Here is a 22,384-nt window from a genome sequence, read left to right as displayed (position 1 = left end):
AGACATGATAACATTCATAAAAAATATGGACAAAAGAACACGGGTTGACTTTCTATACACGGATTTTTCTAAAGCATTTGACACACGCATAGAATTAAGAATAGTCCAGAAACCGCATAAGCACATCAAACAGAAGGCGACTCAACTACTCATAAATAAATAGGTTTACGTTTTGACCCATTAATTTCTTTGTAAACGTCGCTCAGTACGCAACTCCTGATTCGAATTTAATGCCGTGCTGTGTCCTTTTAAAGTGCAGAAATACTGCTAGGATCTTAAAGAAGCATGATGCAATCACATTTCATGTGTAATTATCAAATGAATGTGTTTGTCACAAATGCGTTACTTCAAAATTGAATTATTTTCTTCCATCTGTCAGATTGTCGAAGAAACAAAATGGAAATTTCGTTAGTGTTGCCAGAGTAGTAAATTTTTTTAAATAATTAGGTTTATGTAAAATATTTTGTCATTATTACTTCCGACGTTTAATTTTTAATTTTAATTTTAATAGTTATAATTTATCATTAATATAATATTAAGTTTGTTAATATTTTGATTATTTTGTTGTAATTTTTCTAGTTATTAAGTTCTATCTTCCTTCTAATTTTACTGTAAGTTTCTATTTTCTGTTAAATAGGCACTATCAGGTTTTGGTGGGTTTTTCTGTTAGTGCCTATTTCTATTTATGTTGAAATTTTTATCGGTTTGGATATGTGTTTATTATTACAATTGATATTTTGATGTTATTCTTGTACTTATATTTTTCTTGTCTTTTGTTTGTATGTATATTGTTATTCCTGTCTGTTTATGTTTTTCTTATGTTTATAAATGTAACTTGTTTTTGGCCGATGTTATCAAGTTTTGGTAGTAGGCCCTAATAAAGAAAAAAAACCAGTGGTGCATTTCGTGTAAGAATCCGAAATTCAAAAATGTAACAATGGTCAGTTAAAATTATTAATGCATTACTCCATTAAAAATAAGTTGATATGCAGAAATTAATGAATTGTAAGGAAATTAATCAATTCCATTAAAAATATTTTTTGTTTGTAAACGTTAAAATTCAACCTTTTTTAATAAACGAAAAAACAACATCCTCCAAATTTTTCAATGTATGCATTTCAGTCGAATGCAACCCTGGAAAATCGATGAAAACACACAAATGCTTCTTACTTTTTTTCCATTTAACATATTAAAGATGTTATTATTTGTAAACCTTAAGTACGTGAATTAGAAAATTTTGAAAAACACTGCACGTAAATCTGTCAAGCCATTTTCGAGTTTTTGCGAGACACAACACGGTGATTCATTTTTATATATTTAGAAAGATAGATAAATAGATAGATAGATAGATAGATATATAGATTTGCCATGAATTTTATAATGATGTTTTTGCTATACGAGTATGTAATAAATATGGTAATATTGAATGTAAAAGTTTTTATTTATTTATATATTTATTAATATACACGGCACGCAGTGCCTTTTACCTTACAAACATACATATTAAAAATAATATAAACACTTCAATATAATGTGAAAAACATAAACATTAAACTGAAAAGTATTATGTTACATAAATACTATTACACGGCAGTTTCGTATAAAGAATATATTCAGATATAAAAAAAATAATTAAACAATGTGTGCAGGTAAAATTTTAAAAGAAAAAAAAATCATTTTTTCTATAAATATATACAATACATACAATTAAATTCTTTCACGTCTCAAAATTAAAAAAAATAAAATAGAATAATAATAACAATTGAAGTAATTTTAAAAATAAGTATACACGTAAATATGGTACACAATAGTATCCATTCAAAAGTAAAAATAGAAAGCACTTTAATCTAAAAAATATCAGTTACCGTTCGACATCTTTAAAACGATTAAATAGAGTTGATTTATATAAACTATACTTTGTGTTGAAAACATCAGCAACATATAAATTTATACATATGTTCGTCCCCACTCAACACTGAACTTCGGTTCCATGGAGTTGGGACTTGTATCTCAATAAATGTTTAAATGAATATATTGTAAAAAAACAAAAATAAAAGAAGATAAATAAATATAGAAGAGACAGTAAGCAAAGCTTTGTAATAAGTCACTGTAAGCCTTTTAACAATCCACAGACACTAAAAAATAATATTTTGCACATGTACGCAGTATCCTTGAGTATTTCTCCACAGTCTGGTCTCCTCAATATTTCAAATATATTTAAGAATTAGGGGCTCAAAAAAAAATTTGAAGCACCTAAACTACCGACAAAATATACATTTTAATAACTATGGAGAAGCTGTAGTACGTGGCAAAATCTATAGCTTGCAATCTAGAAGAACTATCAATGATACCGCCTTCTTTTACAAAATAGCCTATAACAACGTATTACCCTTAACTGCTTGAGAAAATTAAAATTCGTTACACCTTAAAGCCTTGTTTACACGTGGACAATACAATGGATATGACAATATAGTCATGTCCCGGCTCCGTGGACAGCCTCGACCGCGCAGAGCATAAACGCTGGGACAATACGAAAATTCGGCCGCAGTTCACACGTCACCGCTACGAAAATAAATACACGACGGCGCGGCGTTTGTTGCGAGCGAGTTCGCGAAAAAAATGATTTCTGATGATGAAAATATGAAATATGGTTATTGACCAAGATGTATTTGGAATTGTTGGAAGATGAACTAGATAATAATAAGAAAAAAACTATGGATTAGGAATTGGATGGTGCGCAGATATCTAAAAATGATTGACTCATTTATACATAAAATTGGAATAAAACTTGGAATAGTATTTTAATTATATATTGAGTCTTAAAAATGGTGATCGAAAGCAGTTGAACTTTCCGACAAATTATGCTCGACGACTGCGAGTCGGCCGATTTATAAATAAATCTACACCTATAGAAACATCATAATGGAAAAAACATTGTTTTAATTATTATTTTGTCTTTTTAATCCATGTTTTATATTTATGATATTACACTTTAAATGCGTACACCAAAATATTTAATTAACTATGAGATTAAACTACATTTACCCGAATTCACTGGAATTGCTACCGCAGCATAACCGTTCGCCATTATTATATATTTTTTATCTTATATTGTATCTCAGTAAATGAAACAAAGAAAACGAATATGTATTTAATAATAAATTTAAACATCCTCCTATACCTGCGTTAGGAATATTTTAATCTAGTCATAAATCCTACTTAGAAATATGGCGAATTTCACACAGCTGTAAAAATCCACACGGCACATTTAAAGTCTGATTTTTTTAAATTTATTTAATGCCAGGCAAACGCAATAAGGTGACTAATCCGCACTTGATTTACTTTTGCTAGATTTCCCTCTAAGAGTAGCCCCTGAATAAATTTTAAATAAATACTAAATAATATAATAAATGTCAAACCACCTTAGTGCCGTGTGGATTTAGACGATTCGTGCAAATTGAGACTACGTGTTCAATAAACACACACTATTGTATCCTTTGGAAGCCTTTGAATGTATTGGTTTGCCTCAACTAAAATTGAGTAACCCATACCTATTTATTTAATATGTCATAATAAAGATGTACGTGCCATATGATTTATTGTGTTTCTTTTTAATCGCACGTAATTAATGAATGAATCCATTTTTATTAAACCATGGTATTTTTGGCTTACATATGGCATCTGAATTAGCCCTCGACCTCGAGATCATGATTTTTTTTCATCATGATCATGAAGCAGAGTCATGGATCTTTTTAAATTCAGTCAGGTAAGTTGACCGCAGACTTTTAATTTTCTATTTTAATTCTTTAACAGAGAAAACCAGGATTCCCACTGTGGCTATAATTGCCTCCATGGCATTTTTTTTACATTGTTTGTCCCAATAAATTGGACAATCAATCTATAAAGAGAAATTAACTTTATAATTTCCTCAAGTTGCAAAAAAATGTAAATGTACTAAAATGTACTTAAAAATGACCAATGACAGGTCATAAGCCTTATAGATGCCTTGACTTCTATATTACCTTCTTTAAAATGTTCTTCATCTCTGTTGTAATATGTTAATACTTAACAATATTTTAAAAATAATACAAATTTAAAACTTCCAAGTGACACAATCTCACGTCGAGAAAATCGCTATCGTCACAAAGTCCTGTCTCCTGTCCGTGTGTGTCCATACGAGGACAATACGATGCGGCCGTTGGCCAGTGTTGGGATGCCTTTATGATGGATGTTTAAAAATTTCTGAAAGCTGATATTATTGAAACATCTCTTATTATTCGAACAGATAAATAATAAATAAAAATTATTCAAACAGATTAATAATTAGTAAAAAGCTTATTCATAATTTATCGTAACGGTAACGTGAGAAGAAGATGACCGAGGAAGACGAGGCTTGATCAGATACGCCAAAATCTTAAACCTGGTCATGTCAAAATCAGGCAAAACTGAAAGGCATGTATGACAAGATGTATGAATGTGGAAGAAGCTAGGAATGTTTGCCAGGATAGACGTGTATGGCGGTCCATTCTCTCTGCCCACCCCTACGATGAAATGGCGTGATGATGGTAGTAGTAGTAGTAGTAGCATAAAATCTCGTGATACACAAAATTTGAGGTATGCAGGCATTATTTTTTTTAAATTTATCTTGCTGTATATGTATCCCAGTAACTTATTATTCGGGACTTTCGGAACTCGGGGCAGCAAAAAAATACATTCTTATTCAACAGCATATATACATAATATTAATAAGATGACAAATGTATACACGGTATTAAAGGAAAACAAAATTAAGAATTATGAATTAAAGTAGAAGTAAGAGTAAACTGCTGGTACCTAATTTGCTCCAATTTATGGGTTGTCCTCAATGAGATGGGGGTACCAGCACACCTTATTTGCCTGGTAAAATCACTTTACAATAAAAGCTCAGCAATTGTGAATTTTAACAATGAACTATCAGGTAACTTCCTAGTTCGAAAAGGTGTTAGACAGGGTTGCATTTTGTCTCCCGTCTTGTTTAATGTATATGGTGAATATATCATTCGAAAGGCACTTAACGACTGGACAAGTAAGTTCACAATTGGAAAAAGGAAGTTATCCAACCTAAAATATGCTGATGACACCACACTTATTGCATCGTCAGAGATTGAAATGAAAGAACTAATTGACCGAATAGATGCTGCTAGTTTAGATCTGGGACTCTCAATGAATATGAGCAAAACTAAGCTTATGATCATTGATCGAACTAATAAAGTAGCGCCATTATCCTTACTGCGCAGCTTAGAAAGAGTCAACAATTTCATTTATCTAGGTTCTCTCATTAGCGATGTCGGTGGGTGTAAAGGTGAAATACGGCGACGTGTTGGTATTGCCAAAACTGCTATGAGTCGGCTGGTGAAGATCTGGAAGAATCGCAGTATAACCATTAACACCAAAAAGAGACTGGTGAAGGCCTTGGTTTTCTCAGTGTTCATGTATGGTGTGGAGTATTGGACACTGAGGGAATCTGAAAAGAAAAAATCGAAGCTTTCGAGATGTGGTGTTGGCGGCGAGTGCTGCGGATTCCGTGGACGGCCAGACGTACGAATGCATCTATTCTCCAGGAACTGGACATAGGAGAAAGACTGATATCCATGTGCGAGAAAAGAATCCTGCAGTTCTTTTGGCATATTTCCAGGGGAGATTCTGATAGTTGGGAGAAAACTATTCTCCTGGGAAGTGTCGAAGGGACAAGGTCGCGTGGACGTCAACCGACAAGATGGAGCGGCACAGTCACTGAGTTATCAGAATCATCACTGACGAATGCCTATAGAAGAGCACAAGACCGTTCCAGATGGAGAGAGACTGTCCACAGACGAGCCATGCCTGGAGTCAGGCGTAATCACCATCCTCAGACATGAGGCACGGATTGAAGAGAAGAGTAAACAAAAAAATATTGCTAGGATCATCTTTCGAATACTTTCAAAAAATAACATTTTATAAATTTGTATTTGCATTGATTTAAGTAAGTATAATAGTAATAATAATAAAAAAGTTATGTTTATTCCAAATTTGACATTAATTAATAAAATAATTAACAAAACGATTTGAATGAAAAATCAAAATAAAAGCATAATTTTAGGTTAAAAGAACAAAATGTATTACTTGTTTTCATATATTATACTCTGATTTTGCTTATTTACTAAACCTAAACCTATTTTATATGCATAGTAAGTACTGCTAGATATTAAGTTTTTTGTGTGTAAAATTCCTGCTAATGTCATCGTTGATAAACGAAAACGTACTATTCCGTTGCTCAAAATTCCACAGATTTCTAATCTTTTTCAGAAAAACTCCCACTGGCGGCCGCGCGCGGTGGTGGGGGTAATAATTGTTCCGCCGAAATAGCTTGTCCGTCTATCTCGGAGGCGATGTCCAGAGACAAAGTCTTGTCCTACAAATTGCTGTTTACACGTGAACAATGGTCGAGTCTTGGGACAAAACAATGTTGTATTGTCCACGTGTAAACAAGGCTTTACGCACAACTCGGCTGCAACAATTGTTTCATGTTAGTATTTCAAGCACAAGTACAAAGAAAATGATTAAACCTCAATTGAAAATAATAATTACAATTCAATCTAATTTTACCTGTGTGTTTTTTTTTTTTTTTAACATTTTTTTGTGTATTCATATTGTAATTATTTTCTCATGTTTGAAAGAAGAAAGGAGGAAAGGCTGATCTGGGTTTACTCCGTATGGATCCACTGGCGTAAAGAATTTTTTAAGACCGAGTTCACAAAATGTTTTTCTTTTATTTATATTTTATTATTTCATTATTATTTTTAATTTTTTACAAGTTCGGGGTGTCATTTTAAGGGTACGATTTTTTTGGCATTGTATTTAGTTATAATAAAACTATTATTGGCCTCTAATTTTCTTCGTTTGTAAATATTGTAATTTTTAGTTGTTTTGGCTGTTTTATTTTAATAAATAAAATTAAAAAGTAAACAAAAGATAGTGACTATATTGCCTTTTTTTTAAAAATAACGTAATTGCTTATTGAATTATAATGATTTCACAATGGGTTGTTGTCACTTTACACGCGTTTGGAAACATCAATATTATTTACAATTTTTGCGAAAAACAAGGCGAGTGAATAACAAATTATGATAAACTATTTGGTCGTTGATCGAGTAGTTAATTTAAACTGACAGATTACTCGATAAGAAATCTGACTTGTAAACAGATTGCTCACAGTTAACGTAATGAAATAAGTAATTCACGAATAAATACATAAAATTAACCTTGTTCTACATGTGACAGGAAACAAATAACCCATAAAAATTAAGAATTTCGCGATGAAAAGATCGTATCAAAACGGCGAAAATAAAAAACTGTTTTACAGCGACAAATAATCTATTAGCAAAAATAGCAGTTGAATTTATAGAAGACTATGTTATATCATAAATTATATTTCAATACATGTGCATACATATGAAATAAAATCTATTAAAGGTAATAGTGGTAATTTGACTGTTGATAAATAATTAATTATGTGTATCGTAACACCTGCTTGCGTAAACAAATACATGGACTTAAAAATTAACGATACAATTTATTATCATTTATAACTAAAATAAATCAGTGCACAATATTATATTGTGCCTTTATTGTGATTGAAATCACCATAAAATTATGACATTGTTTTATTGGAAATTGTTGAAAGGAAAAGTATTTCCCTAATATGAAACACGAATCTATAATATTAACAGTCTTAAAATGATTGATTGTGTCTGTCATGTCTGTTTCACACGTATCGCGTCAATTCACTCGGAAAATTAAGGTGGGTGGACACATATTTATTATTTTCCTTTTTGGTTTCATTTAATTAGTTTCTACTCGCGGGGGAAAATTTTGCTCATCATCCTCATGACGTTATTTTTTGCATGTTTCTGCCTTTTACAAATAAAATAATTTAACAAATAATTATTAATGAATCCACTTTACGTTATTCGACGCTACAGGTAAAATGTCATGAATTTACTTATAGGAATACACCTAAGTCGTTTTTTAAAGCGCTCTATCTCTCATCAGCGGACTGGTTTGCATAACGCCGTCTCTCTCACCCAGACTAGTGGAATACACATGCGTCCTAAATCGTTTTGTAAACGTCAAATACTTAAGGTTATCTGTTAGTTATAACTTTCTGTGGGTATTTTAAACATATTGGATGAATTTTATGATGAAAAGGGTATGTTTTAATAATTTGTTTCATATATTGGTATCATATTTGATGAAACACTTTTTTTAGTAGTCATAATGATTGCAAAAGATTTTAGATCGATTTTATTAAACAATTTTTTTTTTTTTTTGATTGCTCGATTCCTTCGACCTCGGGACTGTAAACAAGGCCTGCCCTCTCGCGATACGCGTGTTCGAAGAAAATAGGAAACATTTGATTTTATGTAAATTATCTTACGCTATGTTTCGAAGTGTCAATCCTGGAATAATGAAAGGTGTAAGGACTTATGATTTCCATCCTTTGGCACTGGTCCAGAAAAGCACCGTTTTCGTTTGCTCAAATCACTTTTTATGTTTCGTATATGTTTTTGAAAATTCAAATCACTGTTACGCCCGCGGTATGTTTTTCGTTGTGTTTTCGCGCGTTGCTTTTTTGACTCGCCGCGCTGTAAGGAAAGAGTAGGTACATTGGAATTTAAAAACAAGGACCACCGTAATCAAAGGAAGGTTTCAAGAATTCAAGTGTCAAGCCATTCGGCTTGACACTTGAATAAAAGATATATGAATTCGAAACAATATTGTTCATTAGTTAGGAGTCAGTTAGATAATTCTTCGATTTGGTCACTTTTCTATGCTACCCATAACAATAAAATTTCCAAAATCCCGTATAAATTTCTCCGGTTTATACATTTTAAATTGCATTGAATTATCCCACAAGAAAATATAAACTATAAACTTTACTTATATTCATTAAATTTATTTAAAATTAGCGATAGAATAATAACGTCCGATCTGTTTTTTTTTTGTATAAAGTTGTAAATAATCTTTTTGAGGTTCCTGATTTAGTCAAATGTATTTATTTTAACATTAATTCTCTGTTCCTGAGAACTCACTCTCTCGGGAACAAATACCGTGATGACCAAAAAATAAGATGTATTCTCTACAACTTTATCAAACTTCAAAAGTCAATTATTCTTTAAATTTTTTTATAATAATTAAGTTTTTAGAATTTTGTTTTTTTTATGTTATTTTTTTTTATTTTAAATTGTATTTGTAAATAATGTATTGTTATATAACTTCTGTAAAAACCCTTAGAGCGTTAAATAATACGTTTGATTTCTGCTCCATTCTTCCTTTGTTTGTCTTAAATGAGTGAAATCACAATAATTTACATAAATTTGTGCGTTTATCGTAATTTTTAACTTGATTATAATGAAACAGGGTAATAAATTTAAGAAGAAAATACTTACGTTAAAAAGATTTACTACGAGTGATCTGCTGACATTTCATTTAATAAAATAGCAAATATGACAATATGAAGAGAAATTACATAATTTTAATAATATTGATGTTTTTTGTTGATATTTCTTGATAAAACCAGTCACCAGTCTTGAAGATGCCTACTTAGGCGAAAGCGCTCGTTGGTCAAAATAATAAAAAGTGAAACTTAACCAAGAAGTTTCGTTGATAAGTTTATTTATAATTTTATCATAATCATTACATAATTTTAATTCATCAACTTTGAAACGACTTGCGCACGGAAGGTTCCGGGTTTGATACTCGGATAGAACACAAAAATAGATTTTTTCAAGCCTGGGAATTCTACGCTGTAATTCACCGTTGTAATTGGGCCTTCTGGCCTGTTGCGGTGTAATATTAAAAATAAAATAATTAAAATATATTATTAAAAATAAACAGATGATAGAAAAAGTATCATTCTGAGCAAACAGAAAGAAGAGAAAATTTGATTTATTCATTTATAAGTGGATTGCCTATTTTAGGAATGAACAAATAGTAATAAAAATACATGGAAAAAATGGAAATGTATGAATGTGCCGTTAATTAAAATCGGTAATATTTTGATAAAATTCAGTAGATCGATTGTTTTTTTTTGCACTTTGATTTACAGTACAATACACTCAGGATTGAGAAAAATCGCATTATTGTTGGGAATTGAACCCGAAACCTACCGTGTGTGAGTCATGCGTCTTAACCACTACAAGACGGAGGCCGCCGGGATATTTGATATATTGTATCTTTAAATTTTATTTGGTTTTGGTATCATTATTCTGAGTGACTGATTATTATTTTTGTAATTTTTTTTAGAAAGAAAAATTAATGTTCTTATATTCTTACACAAATAATATTTCAATTTTGGGGGCCATAAATAATTCACTATTAGAACATGGGAACCGCGTTGTGGTAGAGCGTTAAGTTTATCTTTTCCTTTATCCTGTGGAGATACAAAACATCAGATGCAGCATCACTTTTTTGTTTGTCTGTTAATTTAATTTCCCCAATGGGTGAAATTTCGCACAGCCCCAGATCCTAATTAACCAACTAAGGCCCGAAGGGCCGATCAACTGAAGCCGCGGATAAAAGTTAGTTTGCTATGTTCAAACAATGTTAAAATTGAAGTACATATTAGGTAGACAGGAAACAATTTTTTTTTTTTTTAAATTTATTTACACTCTTTATCAAAATACAATTTTATGTTCACTTTGCCAAGCTAACAAAGGTACATACCCCGTTCCAAGCTAGGCAATTACATTTTAATATATTATAATAGTTAACAAATTAATATTGATATGTACATTATTTTTAAATATGAAATTTTCTCGGTTTTCAGTTTTTTTGTTTTTGAAATTTAGATTGAGTGTTGCTAATTAAAAAACATACATACATTTATTCAATTTTATTTTAATTATTTTTTGGTTACATATATTTTTATTTTTTTTTATCTTTGTTTAAACTTTTTCACGAACGTTTTAAGTATTTTGTTTTTGTTATTTCTTTATTTTTATTACAATTTAGTAATATAATTGTTATTATAATATATTAAAGTGTATATATAGTAAATATATTATGTATGTAGCTTTAGGTATATTTGTACCTAGTGAAGCTGCTAGGATTATTTTCTTGCAATTCAGTTCAATGTCAAATACTTATTTTGTATTTACTTTTAGTTTTTGCCAATAAACGCCGTATTTCGGCACTGAACCTGAATATTTTAATAGCATTATCTGTTAACAAAAATGTCGTCTTTTATGCTGCCCTTCTAAGGATAATGAAAGTCGTATCTGCAGAGTTATTTTTTTACATTAGATTACTGTTTTATGTTTTATATTAGATCTATTTTTTTATAAAAAAATAACAAGTTCAAACCTTGTATTTGAGAATCAGAAATGATTTGTTGGTTAAGTAAATATGTGAGGTTATGTAAGCAACATGTAAATAGCTCGATTAGCAATAACTCAATAAGTAATGAGAAGCAATCAAACGTAAAATAATGTAAATACTTGTACGTAAGATCAGAATAATTACATTACAGTAACGGAAAATATATAAAATTTAAGTCAACCTTACATCATCAATTGTTTTTTTTATTTTATGAAAAATAAATTTAAAATTGTCCTACAATGTTTGAGTATGTCCAAATGCTTGCAGACTGGCTGGATTTCCTACCTAGGGAGCTATTTATATTTAAATTTATTGCAAAAGAGAGGGAAAACACTGCCGGAAAAAACCTGTCATTGGCTGGTTTAAGTGGCCACTTTACATGTAAATGCCTAAACTTCTATATTCCCTTCTCAAAATGTTTTCCCTCTGTTGTAACCAATTTAGAAGCGTTGTTCAGGCCGAGGGAGGCATCCGCCAAATGTGCTACTACTACTACTACTGCCATCACGCCATTTCGCCGTAGGGGTAGGCAGAGAGAATGGACCGCCACACACGTCTATTCTGGCATACATTCCTAGCTTCTTCCACATTCATACATCTTGTCATACATGCCCTTCGGTTCTGTCCGCTTTCGACATGACCAGACTTAAGATTTTGGTTTATTTGATCATGCCACGTCTTCCTTGGTCGTCCTCGTCTCGCGTTACCGTTATTTTCGCCATATATTCTTGTTTTACCATTTTTTCCTTGTCCTATCCTTCTCAGAGACCCTTTCTTAATCTTATCAATTATACTTAACTCAGATTTACACTCTCGCCTAATTTCATCATTTGAATGTGGCCATCAGCAAACAGATTTTTCGTCATCCAAGAGGATATGCGTCGAAGAACAGTTCAATAAATAGGTATTTGAATTCAGGTTTTTATGTCACTATCTCGTAGATGCTTCTCCGAATACCGTTAAAAAATACAACCGGACTTCGCGATTTTACCTAGTATTGGATTGTACCTCAATATTGTTACATTGACAAAAACGGGGTTTTCCACACCCCAAAACACAAGCAATTAAAAAAAAAAAAGAATTAGTGTTTGAAATAAAAAGTTTTTTGTGTTGTCATGTTTTGTTTATTTCACAAATTGTTATCACATTCGTTTATCGTACGTCCGAAGGCAGCTGATAAAATAAACCCCTTTTAAGGGTTTTTAAATGGTCCCAGCTCCTAAAAAATACAAATTATAAATAAGCAAAAAAACAGGGACACGCCGATTGTGGATGTCTATAGTGTGTAAAAAAAACATCGCTCTGGCTCTCCAATCCTGGTAGTAAATACGGGAATACGCCGGTATGAAGAAAAGCTGCAGCCCCATTATACCTACCTGTACATCTCTCCCGAAGATGAAAATAGGTCATTTTGGAATCTGTTACTAAGGTAAATATCATCAGATGATGAATCAATTTCAAACTTTTAACCTCAAATTAAATTTACTATGTCATTTTATCCAGCAAGTTCCAATACAACAATATTTGCGTATTCAAAATAATAAATATCATTAATCACATCTCAAAAGTCAATAAACAAGAATTATAAGGTATGCACATAATTTTATCTACATATATAACATTACACAGTATTAAATTAAGGCGTGATAAACGGAGTTCATTAATCTGTTGCAATTTTAAATAACTTCGAATGTAAATTATATAATTTTAATACTTTATGCTAATTCTATACCTGGAATATTCAGTAACTATGTCAGGGACAATTAGCTTCCTAATAATCTTACTAATTAGCCCACCAATGGCAAATTATACATTAATCTACCCATGGACGTCTGTAATTACGGTCTTGTAATTACCACATATGATGAAGTATCAAATTATACATTTTCTATCTTACATCTCAATGATCCGGTAGTCACATTTTTTTTAGTTTTACTATAAAATATAATATAAATGAATTCATGATTTCTGTAATTGATTGTTTATGCTGAATATATGGTAAAACCAATTAATGTATTAATTGTATTGCAATAAATCAGGTACGGTGCTCTAAGAGTGCGCAATTTTCGGTTTTGTGTCTATATCAAACCTTTTTTTAAATATTTTAAGTACAGAGTCATCATCAAACAACAACTTTTGGTTACAAAAAACCTTTTTGAATAATTGGAAAAAGAAACAAAATTTAAATACAAAATCAGTCATTTTGCGTACTCTTGCAATATGGTTCGGTAAGAGTACGCACTATACTAAGTGATAGCACGTACCACATTTGAAAATCCCGATGCCAAAGTACGTCACATACTTATTACGTCACATTCAAGGCAAGTTATGCATTGAATCCAGTCATTTATTATAGGCTCTTTGTAGAATACTACGCATTTAGGATTGTTTTTTGTGATACTTTTGGTTTTTTAAACGTTTTCGCATAAACCGTAGACTTGTTAGATTTTTTTCTCTCTTTTTCTTTTATTTGATGTTGCTTTTTTGGCAAACTTGATATTACTTGTAATTACACACTTCTTCTGGTGGGTCTTCGTTTTGTTGAGTGTAGTAAAGGAGACGTGGTATTAAAAAAAATTAAGTTTGAGGTTGAGGCAGCTGGTGTTTTTTGTGGTATCTGTTGAAAGCAATAATGGATGCAAATACACCTACCCAAGGAAGTGACAACGTAAATTCTTTTAAGTCCTTTGCAAAGAGTTGATTCTGACAAAATAAATTTAGCCGGTAGATTCATTTGACTTTTTTCTTCTAATTGTTTATGGGCTTTCTCAGTGGTGGCAATGCTACAATTTATAATATCAGTTTTTTTATTTACTTTAAGATATCCTAAAATATTATATCGTAATAAGGGGATAATTTTTAAAATGAAAAAAAAAACATAAACACTTATGCAGAAAACCATTTTTTTATGGTTAGCAAGAATGCGCGTGCTCGTTTGCGAATACGTATTGTGCGCACTTTTGCGGACTACCGTATTTTAGCAAAAGTTATTTAATTTTTGTTATTTCGTTAAAGATTGTAAAATTTGCTTTCAAATGCAGTCCCTTTTGCATTAATGTCTCAATAAATCATTTAAAACTCAATTTAAATGGTATTTTCGCATAAATAAACGCTTTAAAAATTACAAAAAGAAAGACTGCTGAATTTCCCTTTAAAATAAGAATATTTTGGTACTTTTGTTTTGCTCCCATTTAAAATTTGTAAATATTGTATGTTTTTGGCTAATATTACCAAGAATGGTAAAAGCCATGGTATTTTATTTTTTATTCAGATCGCTATGAATGCAGCATGTGCACTCGCTGGGACTGTCAAAACAGTACTGAAACGTTCAGCTGGTTTTTCTTGTTTTTTTTAGAATGATCGATGCGTACTCTTTTGAACTGCGTACTCTTGAAGCACCCTACCCTGCTTGGATAAACTAATTATCCCTTTTCTGAACGGTGTGGATTGTAGATAGGGATTATTTCCTATGATGGGAAATTTTAATTGGGGTGATTTGCACTCCAATGCAATGATCTTTTTCGAGTATCCATCGAGTTGAAAACACACGTATGGGATTTTAGTTATATTTCACACACATAACTGTATTTTTCACCCGTCCGTTCACAGATAAAACTAACCCTACATAATTGTTTTTAGGGTAGAACGTTTGGCAGCCTTATTAAAACATTGGTGGAGAAGTCGGGACCTCTGAACTCCGAGTATCTTCCACTTTGGGGCACAGCATCCGGACGGAGGGTCTACGACGAGACCCTAGCTGCCGTGAAGGAAAACTTCCCTCAATATATTCAAGAGATTCAAGGAACAGCTGATGGAGCTGGAATTCCATTTCACAAGGTACACATATTTCTTTACAGACTGTTATTATACATAACATACATTTCTTTCTCCTTTACATTACAACATTTAGAAAAAAATAAACATTTTTATTTGTTTACGGTTCCATTAAACTTTTACATAATTACAATAAAATCACTGAAACAAATACAACAAAAAATTGCATTTTATTAAAAAAGAACAAAAACATCGAGAAAAGTATACAATGGTAAACAGTATTTTTATTTAAAAAAAGAAATATTACATCTTTAACAAATATAAATATTTATTTTTATAGAAGACAGGTAAATGAGAGAAAATAGCAGTTTAAAAAAAGAGGCAGATAGGAAAAAAAGTGAAAAAAAAGAAAGTATTTTAAAAGGAAAGTTAAAAAGTTTACTTAATGGTTTATATAAATATTAATACTAAACAATAATAAATTTAAACAATAATTATACACACAAGCGTGAAGAGTTAAAACAAAAGTGAAGAACTAATCATTTTTTAAATTTTTAATTGTTCATTCTTTTAAAACACAGGACTTGATCATCAGCGGCGTGGTAAAAAAATAATCTAAATCATCACTGTATTGATTTGCAAGTCGCTGCATGTGAATAATTGGTGAATTCAATAAATAATTAGTAGCCTTCCTTTACCACAACTTGATTCCCATTTTCTAACATGGTTATTTACGACTAGAGGAAAATGGAACCAAAATTAAAATATTTGTGTATCATATAAAAGCAATTTTTTTTCATTATATAATATTAGTATCAATAAATTTAATTTCATTGTTTTATACAAATTAAGCTTAAAAATGTATTTTTAAAGAATTTAAGAACTTTCAAAAATATTTTTGTATCGTCTTTTGTACTCGCATTTGTATTTTTATATTTATTGTGCATTATGACATGATATTTGCATAAATGTGAAATTCATAAGGGTGTGTATAAATTAATAAATAAATCTTAAATCATTAGAATTCGACTATTTGTACATAACGAGACGTAGGGCACTGCATCATCATTCATTTAATAATTTTATTTCACGAAGTAAACATTTTTTTATTTTTTTACAAACATAGGTTTATTGTACATTATTTGAGGCATATGGCGATCCACAAATATAGGATCAGCAACATAAAAAATATTTGTTTATATAACATGTATATGGCGCATCAATATGGGAAACAGTAAACTCAAACATTCGGAAAAACAATAAGCAGTGTTAGACATTTATTACATAAACAGGCAGTTACTTTAAATGATATCTTATTTTTATTTATTTTCTATGCATTGCTTGTTTGTTTGTACAGAAACAGTTTTCATTTTCCTATAAAATATCGTGGGACATATACTACAACTATATTACTTAAAATCAGCATTCGTGAGTTGCCCAATAAAAACACATTTTATGTCCTCCACGAATGCTACAAATAGACAAGTCATGCATTTAAATTAACATGATATGATGTTAATGAATCATGACTTGTCTATTGTAGCATTCATGGGGGGAGGATACAAAGATGAGTTTTTAGTGGTTAGCTAAAAAATGCTGATTTCGAAGTTACCTGGTTTTAGTAATTACCCCGCATATGATCAAAATAGATCACAACTCGTCTATCAGCATTCATGCTGAAGAATGCTGATTACATTTACTTTTATTAGGGACAGAGACACAGTATATAGCGACACAATCAGGAACGACCCATGCCGTGAACTTGCCCCGACTCGCTAGAAAATCCGTGTTGAGTCGGGGGACTTGTAATGCATTCATAATCATACATACACGCATGTTTCCATTTACATATATATTCTCATATACATATTCATATTATATTTTATACATATTAAGTTTATACATATACTCATTATCATCACCATCATTCCCTTTCGGCACCTAATAGTGCATGGGGCACACTAATCGCAGCGTATTTTGATCATTTTTGTTACATGAAGGTAAGATGATCATGATGTCTTACGCTTCAGGTACCAGTCTTGAGACTATAAAATATTCTAGTGTGAAAACACCATTTTGTTTATAATAAATATTTCAGATCAACCATGTCGAGAATCGAACTCGAGACCTCTTGCATGATGGGCAAAGGCGCTAACAATTACACCGCGAACCCCTCTCTAGTCCTGTCAGAAATTCTAGGGCCTTAAATGTAATACATTGTTTAAAAATTTATGTTAATATATTTAGTTTTATTATGAATGTAAATGGTTTAACGCTGAAGATAAAATTATCAGCAATGGTTTGTGTACGTCCAAATGTTTGTAGACAGGCTGGATTTTCTCCCTAGGGAGTTGAAATTGAGATCATAAGCCCCGTACATTCCAAAACATCTATATTCCTTTCTCAAAAATGTTTTCCCTCTCTGTTGCAACAAATCTAGATGTAATAAAAAATAATTGTCTTGTAGGTTTTGTTACAATATGAAATTTAAAAATTTTCGGCGATTTTACTGTAGCGCATTCTGATCTAAATATAAAATTATAAAATTGTACATATTTTACAAAAAATATCATGGCGATGAATTTGGATTCTGCAACATATTACTGATTATATTCTTTTTTGTAATGTAAATATGCGTAAACTTAAAATATTTTTGAAAAGTTGCCTATTTAATGCGAATGTTATTTATTAAAGCGTACTTATTTTTTTACGTATAATTCATATGACGGCATGCCAAAGGAATATCACATTATCGTTATTCAAATATGATAAGAGAAGAAAAAACTACACTTCAGTGTAAGGTGTTATTTAAAAATAAATGAATCGTGAATAGCGTTTAAAAGTAATCACTTCAAACTTATCGATTTCCTGACATTTAAAATGAAAGGAAAGTCAACGTACCTAAATGAATATAGTATTACATTAAATATTTATGATAAAAAAATATTTAAAATTACATATCTGATTACTGCATAAAAACATTTACCATACAGTTAAGTTTACTTTGCAAATGTCAACACTTCGATGTAGGTATTGTGCTTTCTGAATGACAATTAATTTTTTACAATACTTTTTGTACATTTTACTATCATAATATTACGCCTTTTTTTCTCCTAGACCTACTGTTATGCATAAAAAATATGGTAAAACTGCATTTGGTCACCCAAGGCAAAGTGTGTCATATTATATTAAATTAATAGTTGCAATCGATGAACTTTTTAATGGAAACACGATACATAAAATGAGGCTATGTGTATATGCTTCAGCAAAAATTACGAATACTAACAGACAACTGTCGACTATTGCCAAATGTTACATGCCAGTTAAAAAGGTCAACACAACCTTTAAATCAAGCTTTTTCAACTAAATCATTATTTCAATATCGTTTCTTCCAGTCAAGGGAACGGGAGGCAAATCGCCGCGTAAGCAAGGGGCTCACCAAATAAAGGGTAGTATTGGAAATCGGGCGGGCCTCTGACTGAAAGAATAATAATTACATTGATCATTACAGGACTAGATTCAGTGTTGTTAATTCCGCTTTGTTAATCTGTAATTTGTAACATTACCAAACCATCTCACCGCGGAAGTTATGCCGAGGCAAACGTATTATTTACGGAGTAATATCGCTAAAACTTTTGCGGGTAATTTGCATTGTCTAGGTTTCCAAACGAGCAAAATATTTTTTGTGCGGCGAAATGTCTCGTAGGAACGTGTACATTATCTTCATGTGAAAAAAAGTGGCATTCGATGTTCCGATTCGCCGGTTGCGAAACAAAAAAGTTGATGATTTTGATACAATTATCAATAAAGTTATCAATAAAACTTTTGATTATTTTGACCGAGTGCTTTCTGTCCCCTATTAAAACACCTACTTGATGTCCTTACCTACAAAATATTTTAGAAATGGTAAATAAGCTGTAAACGTTGTAAACAATTTACCCGTCTTGAAGATGTAGGAAGACTTAGGCGAAAGAGCTCGTTGATCAAAATAATAAAAAGTAAAACTAAACCACGAAGTTTTATTGATAAGTTTATTTATAATTTTATCAAAATCATTAACTATGGAGTTTTATCAAGAAATGTCATCAAAACTTTCTACTGGGTTTTTCGTATTTTTTATTTTCTCTCTATCTATCCTCGCCTCTGTTGTATACACCATGATTTGGTCTGACACGTTTTGTATATCCAAATAATGTTTCCAATAATCATGTGTTCATTGTACTATACGACATTTCTTAGGCATCCAGATGTTTACTAACTGAGATGAATATGTTCTCATCATCACTATGGCAGCATCATCTGCATGGCATGTAATGTTAATGACCTTATCTCCCTTAGTAGATTCACTACTTTTTTTTGTATTCTTAATTTCGTTTTTTTTTTTTTATAGATTCTGCTTGTGTAAGGAAAGGTTTTTGGCGTAAATATTGTTGTGCTATATTTAGTTATAAAGGTGCTAAACTTGCTTTGTTGTTCTCAATATGTGTTATTTTCTAAATGTTAATATTATTTTTGTCCTGAATTTGGTTGTTGTAACTCCTGGGAATGTAATTCAACGTATTATACTTGTAAAATACTTTGTGTTATATGATTTATAAAAAAAAAAATTGAAAAAACATCAATTTCAAAAGTGGTTTTCTTAGATTGGCCGATATCTCTCAAGAGAGAGAAATATATATGCATTTTTTTCATTTAGTTCTATGATAATCATTGTCTCATCTACAGGTATTAACATAACAATATTTAGATCCATGTTTATTTTTAATATTATTTATTACTATCCTAATTTATAATATTCAAACTGTTCTCTTATATGTACACTTGTATTAACTTATGTATGTTCACTATTTACAATATATAATATCAAGTATTTTTTACAATATATGACATCTAGTATTTTTTACATATATACTATTTACATTGAGTTTTAAATATGTTTACACTTTTTTAATTTTTTATGCTTTCTGACATTTCCTCAAATAACTGTATTCTCTTGTAAATAAGGCAGTTCTGGGGCATTGCTTTTAATTTCTTTTCCAGTCTTATATTTTTAGATCCTCTTGTTGCAAAGTTATGAAAGAACTCATTATTTTTTAGTTTGTTTTGAAAATATCTCGGAACTACCCCTTTGATAATTTGGTTAATTTCATTGGCAAATTGTAAGTCTACTAAAAACAATTCTGAATTTCAATTAATGATGGGCATTTTTTTCAGTTGTTCCTGCTGCAGATGGATGACATAACGTCTAATGTAGCTGGAGAAATCACAGTGAACAACAAACCTACCGGTTGTTCGTCAATATGTTTGAACGAACCTGGAAATGTAAGAAGTCCTAGTTTATCCGTTCCAGCCGTATTCAATAATATGTAACTACGTTCCTAAATACATATTAAAACAAACGTTTGTTTTAGGAAATTCTCGGCCACACTGAAGACGCTCTATCTGAAGTCTTGAATAATTACTACATTCTCTCAGCGCATATCATTTCGGATACCCCCCAAGGAAAGTGGAAGGTAATATTGTATGTACAGGTATATCTTTTTCGATAGCCCTCTGCAAATAGTGGTGGAAGGCCTTTTTATATTAAGTAAAAGACGAGTAATTTTGCAATACCAACAGGTGGGCATTAAAAAAAAAATTAATGCACATAAAAAGCAAAATAGGACATGATTATTATTTTTTTAATAATAGAGATGGGTATATCAAGTTTAGTATTTTATGCAATTCAATTCTATTTTAATCATTTCATTTATCAAAAATAAAACTTACATTTTATACTTAAATTCAAGGCGTACATATTATAAAAAGACAAAAAATACATAAAAAGACTCTTGTCAAAATAGTAAGAGAATCCTGCTCCGGCAAACCCGTTCGGATACATGAAACAGATCAACATCCAAAGCGATTTTGTTCAGCATAGCGGTAGCCCTTCCAACAGGCATAGCCATCGGCAGGTTAGTCCTGTATTTTGGAATATAAAATAATCTATACTGACGCGGTCTTGAGTAATTATCAGGAACATACAAATCGATGCTCATAATAATCTCAGAATTATTGACCATCCCGCGTAACAGTCGATAAAAATGTGTGGTAAAATTATCAAGGTATAACTAGTTGTTTAAATTTTATTCGTACAACTATCAAAATAAATACATTACATTACAAATACACATTCATTCTAGTCTCTAAACTGTTGTAGCCACGCATACCCACACACTCTCGTGAAGAGATATCCCAGAAACTTCTTTTGGATTTTCTCTATCATAAGAGAATACTTCAGTTCATGTGGCCCCCAAACCATCGAGCCACTCTCCAGTCTGCTTGGCACCAAGGAGTTGTAAAAAGTTCTCAGTACGCGGATATTTCCGAGAACCCTAGCAGCACGCAGAACGAATCCTAACATCGGAAATGCTTTACCACTGATTGTATCTATGCGATCATGAAGTGTCAGGGTGCTCACAAATCTAGCGCCCAGATTCTTAACATTCGATGTTCGTAGCAGATTCTGGTCATTCATGTTTTAGCGAAAAAACTGAGTTTTTTGGGCCCTAGTGAAAGACGTGGACGAATACTTTGAAACAAAACTCAAGTTTGTTTCGCCACGCCACACAAGCGTTGAATTAATTATAAATTCGAATCAAACTTGATAGCGCGTTTGACTATCATGTAAGAGGTCTCGGGTTCAGCTCACGATATTGTTGAGATGAAATATTTATTTAAAAATGCGTTTTACACTAGACATTTTATAGTCCATGAACTGGCATCTAAAGGCAGTTGGTAATCCGATGGAATGCTCTATGCACAATAAGTTGCGGAAAGGAAACAGTGATGATTGTTGTTTTGTTATATTTTAACACGCCTACTAGGTACTCGTACTACGATCATGCAATTTGCTGTGCGTAGGCAGGTCTTTTTCGTCGTTTACTCTTGGCAGAGCAGTGCGGTCATGTTGACAGGAAGGAGCACGTCCATCCTTCACCCAAAGCTGGACCTACCACAGTTTCAGATGCCACAAAGAATCAGACACTTGCTTACGAGGCTAAAGTGTGAATTCCCGTCCCTTTTAACTCGCTCGTTCCTGTTACGTATCTGGCGACCTTAACACATAATAATATATATATATATCACGTATCTTAGATAATTTTCAATAAAACATTTTGTTCATCGAAATATCGAGTTCCCTGAAACAAATACATAAAACATTCAATCAAGA

At 31.4% G+C, this 22,384-nt stretch overlaps 1 protein-coding gene across 1 annotated transcript in view; it reads left to right on the top strand.

Moving 5' to 3' along the window:
- The window catches only part of t (C45 family peptidase tan), a 91,580-nt gene that overhangs the window by 37,999 nt on the left and 31,197 nt on the right, over nucleotides 1-22,384 (top strand). Inside the window, exons 2-4 of the mRNA XM_088230505.1 lie at nucleotides 15,037-15,234; nucleotides 20,386-20,493; nucleotides 20,583-20,684. Of these exons, the coding sequence (XP_088086631.1) occupies nucleotides 15,037-15,234; nucleotides 20,386-20,493; nucleotides 20,583-20,684 (408 nt within the window). The remainder of the gene's footprint in view (nucleotides 1-15,036; nucleotides 15,235-20,385; nucleotides 20,494-20,582; nucleotides 20,685-22,384) is intronic.

Source organism: Micrasema longulum, unplaced genomic scaffold (assembly GCF_059751315.1).
Source record: "Micrasema longulum isolate JH-2025_06_02 unplaced genomic scaffold, ASM5975131v1 h1tg000774l, whole genome shotgun sequence".
Lineage (NCBI taxonomy): Eukaryota > Metazoa > Arthropoda > Insecta > Trichoptera > Brachycentridae > Micrasema > Micrasema longulum.
The sequence above is the reverse complement of the archived record's forward strand: the minus strand, read 5'-3'. Positions and strand labels throughout refer to the sequence as shown.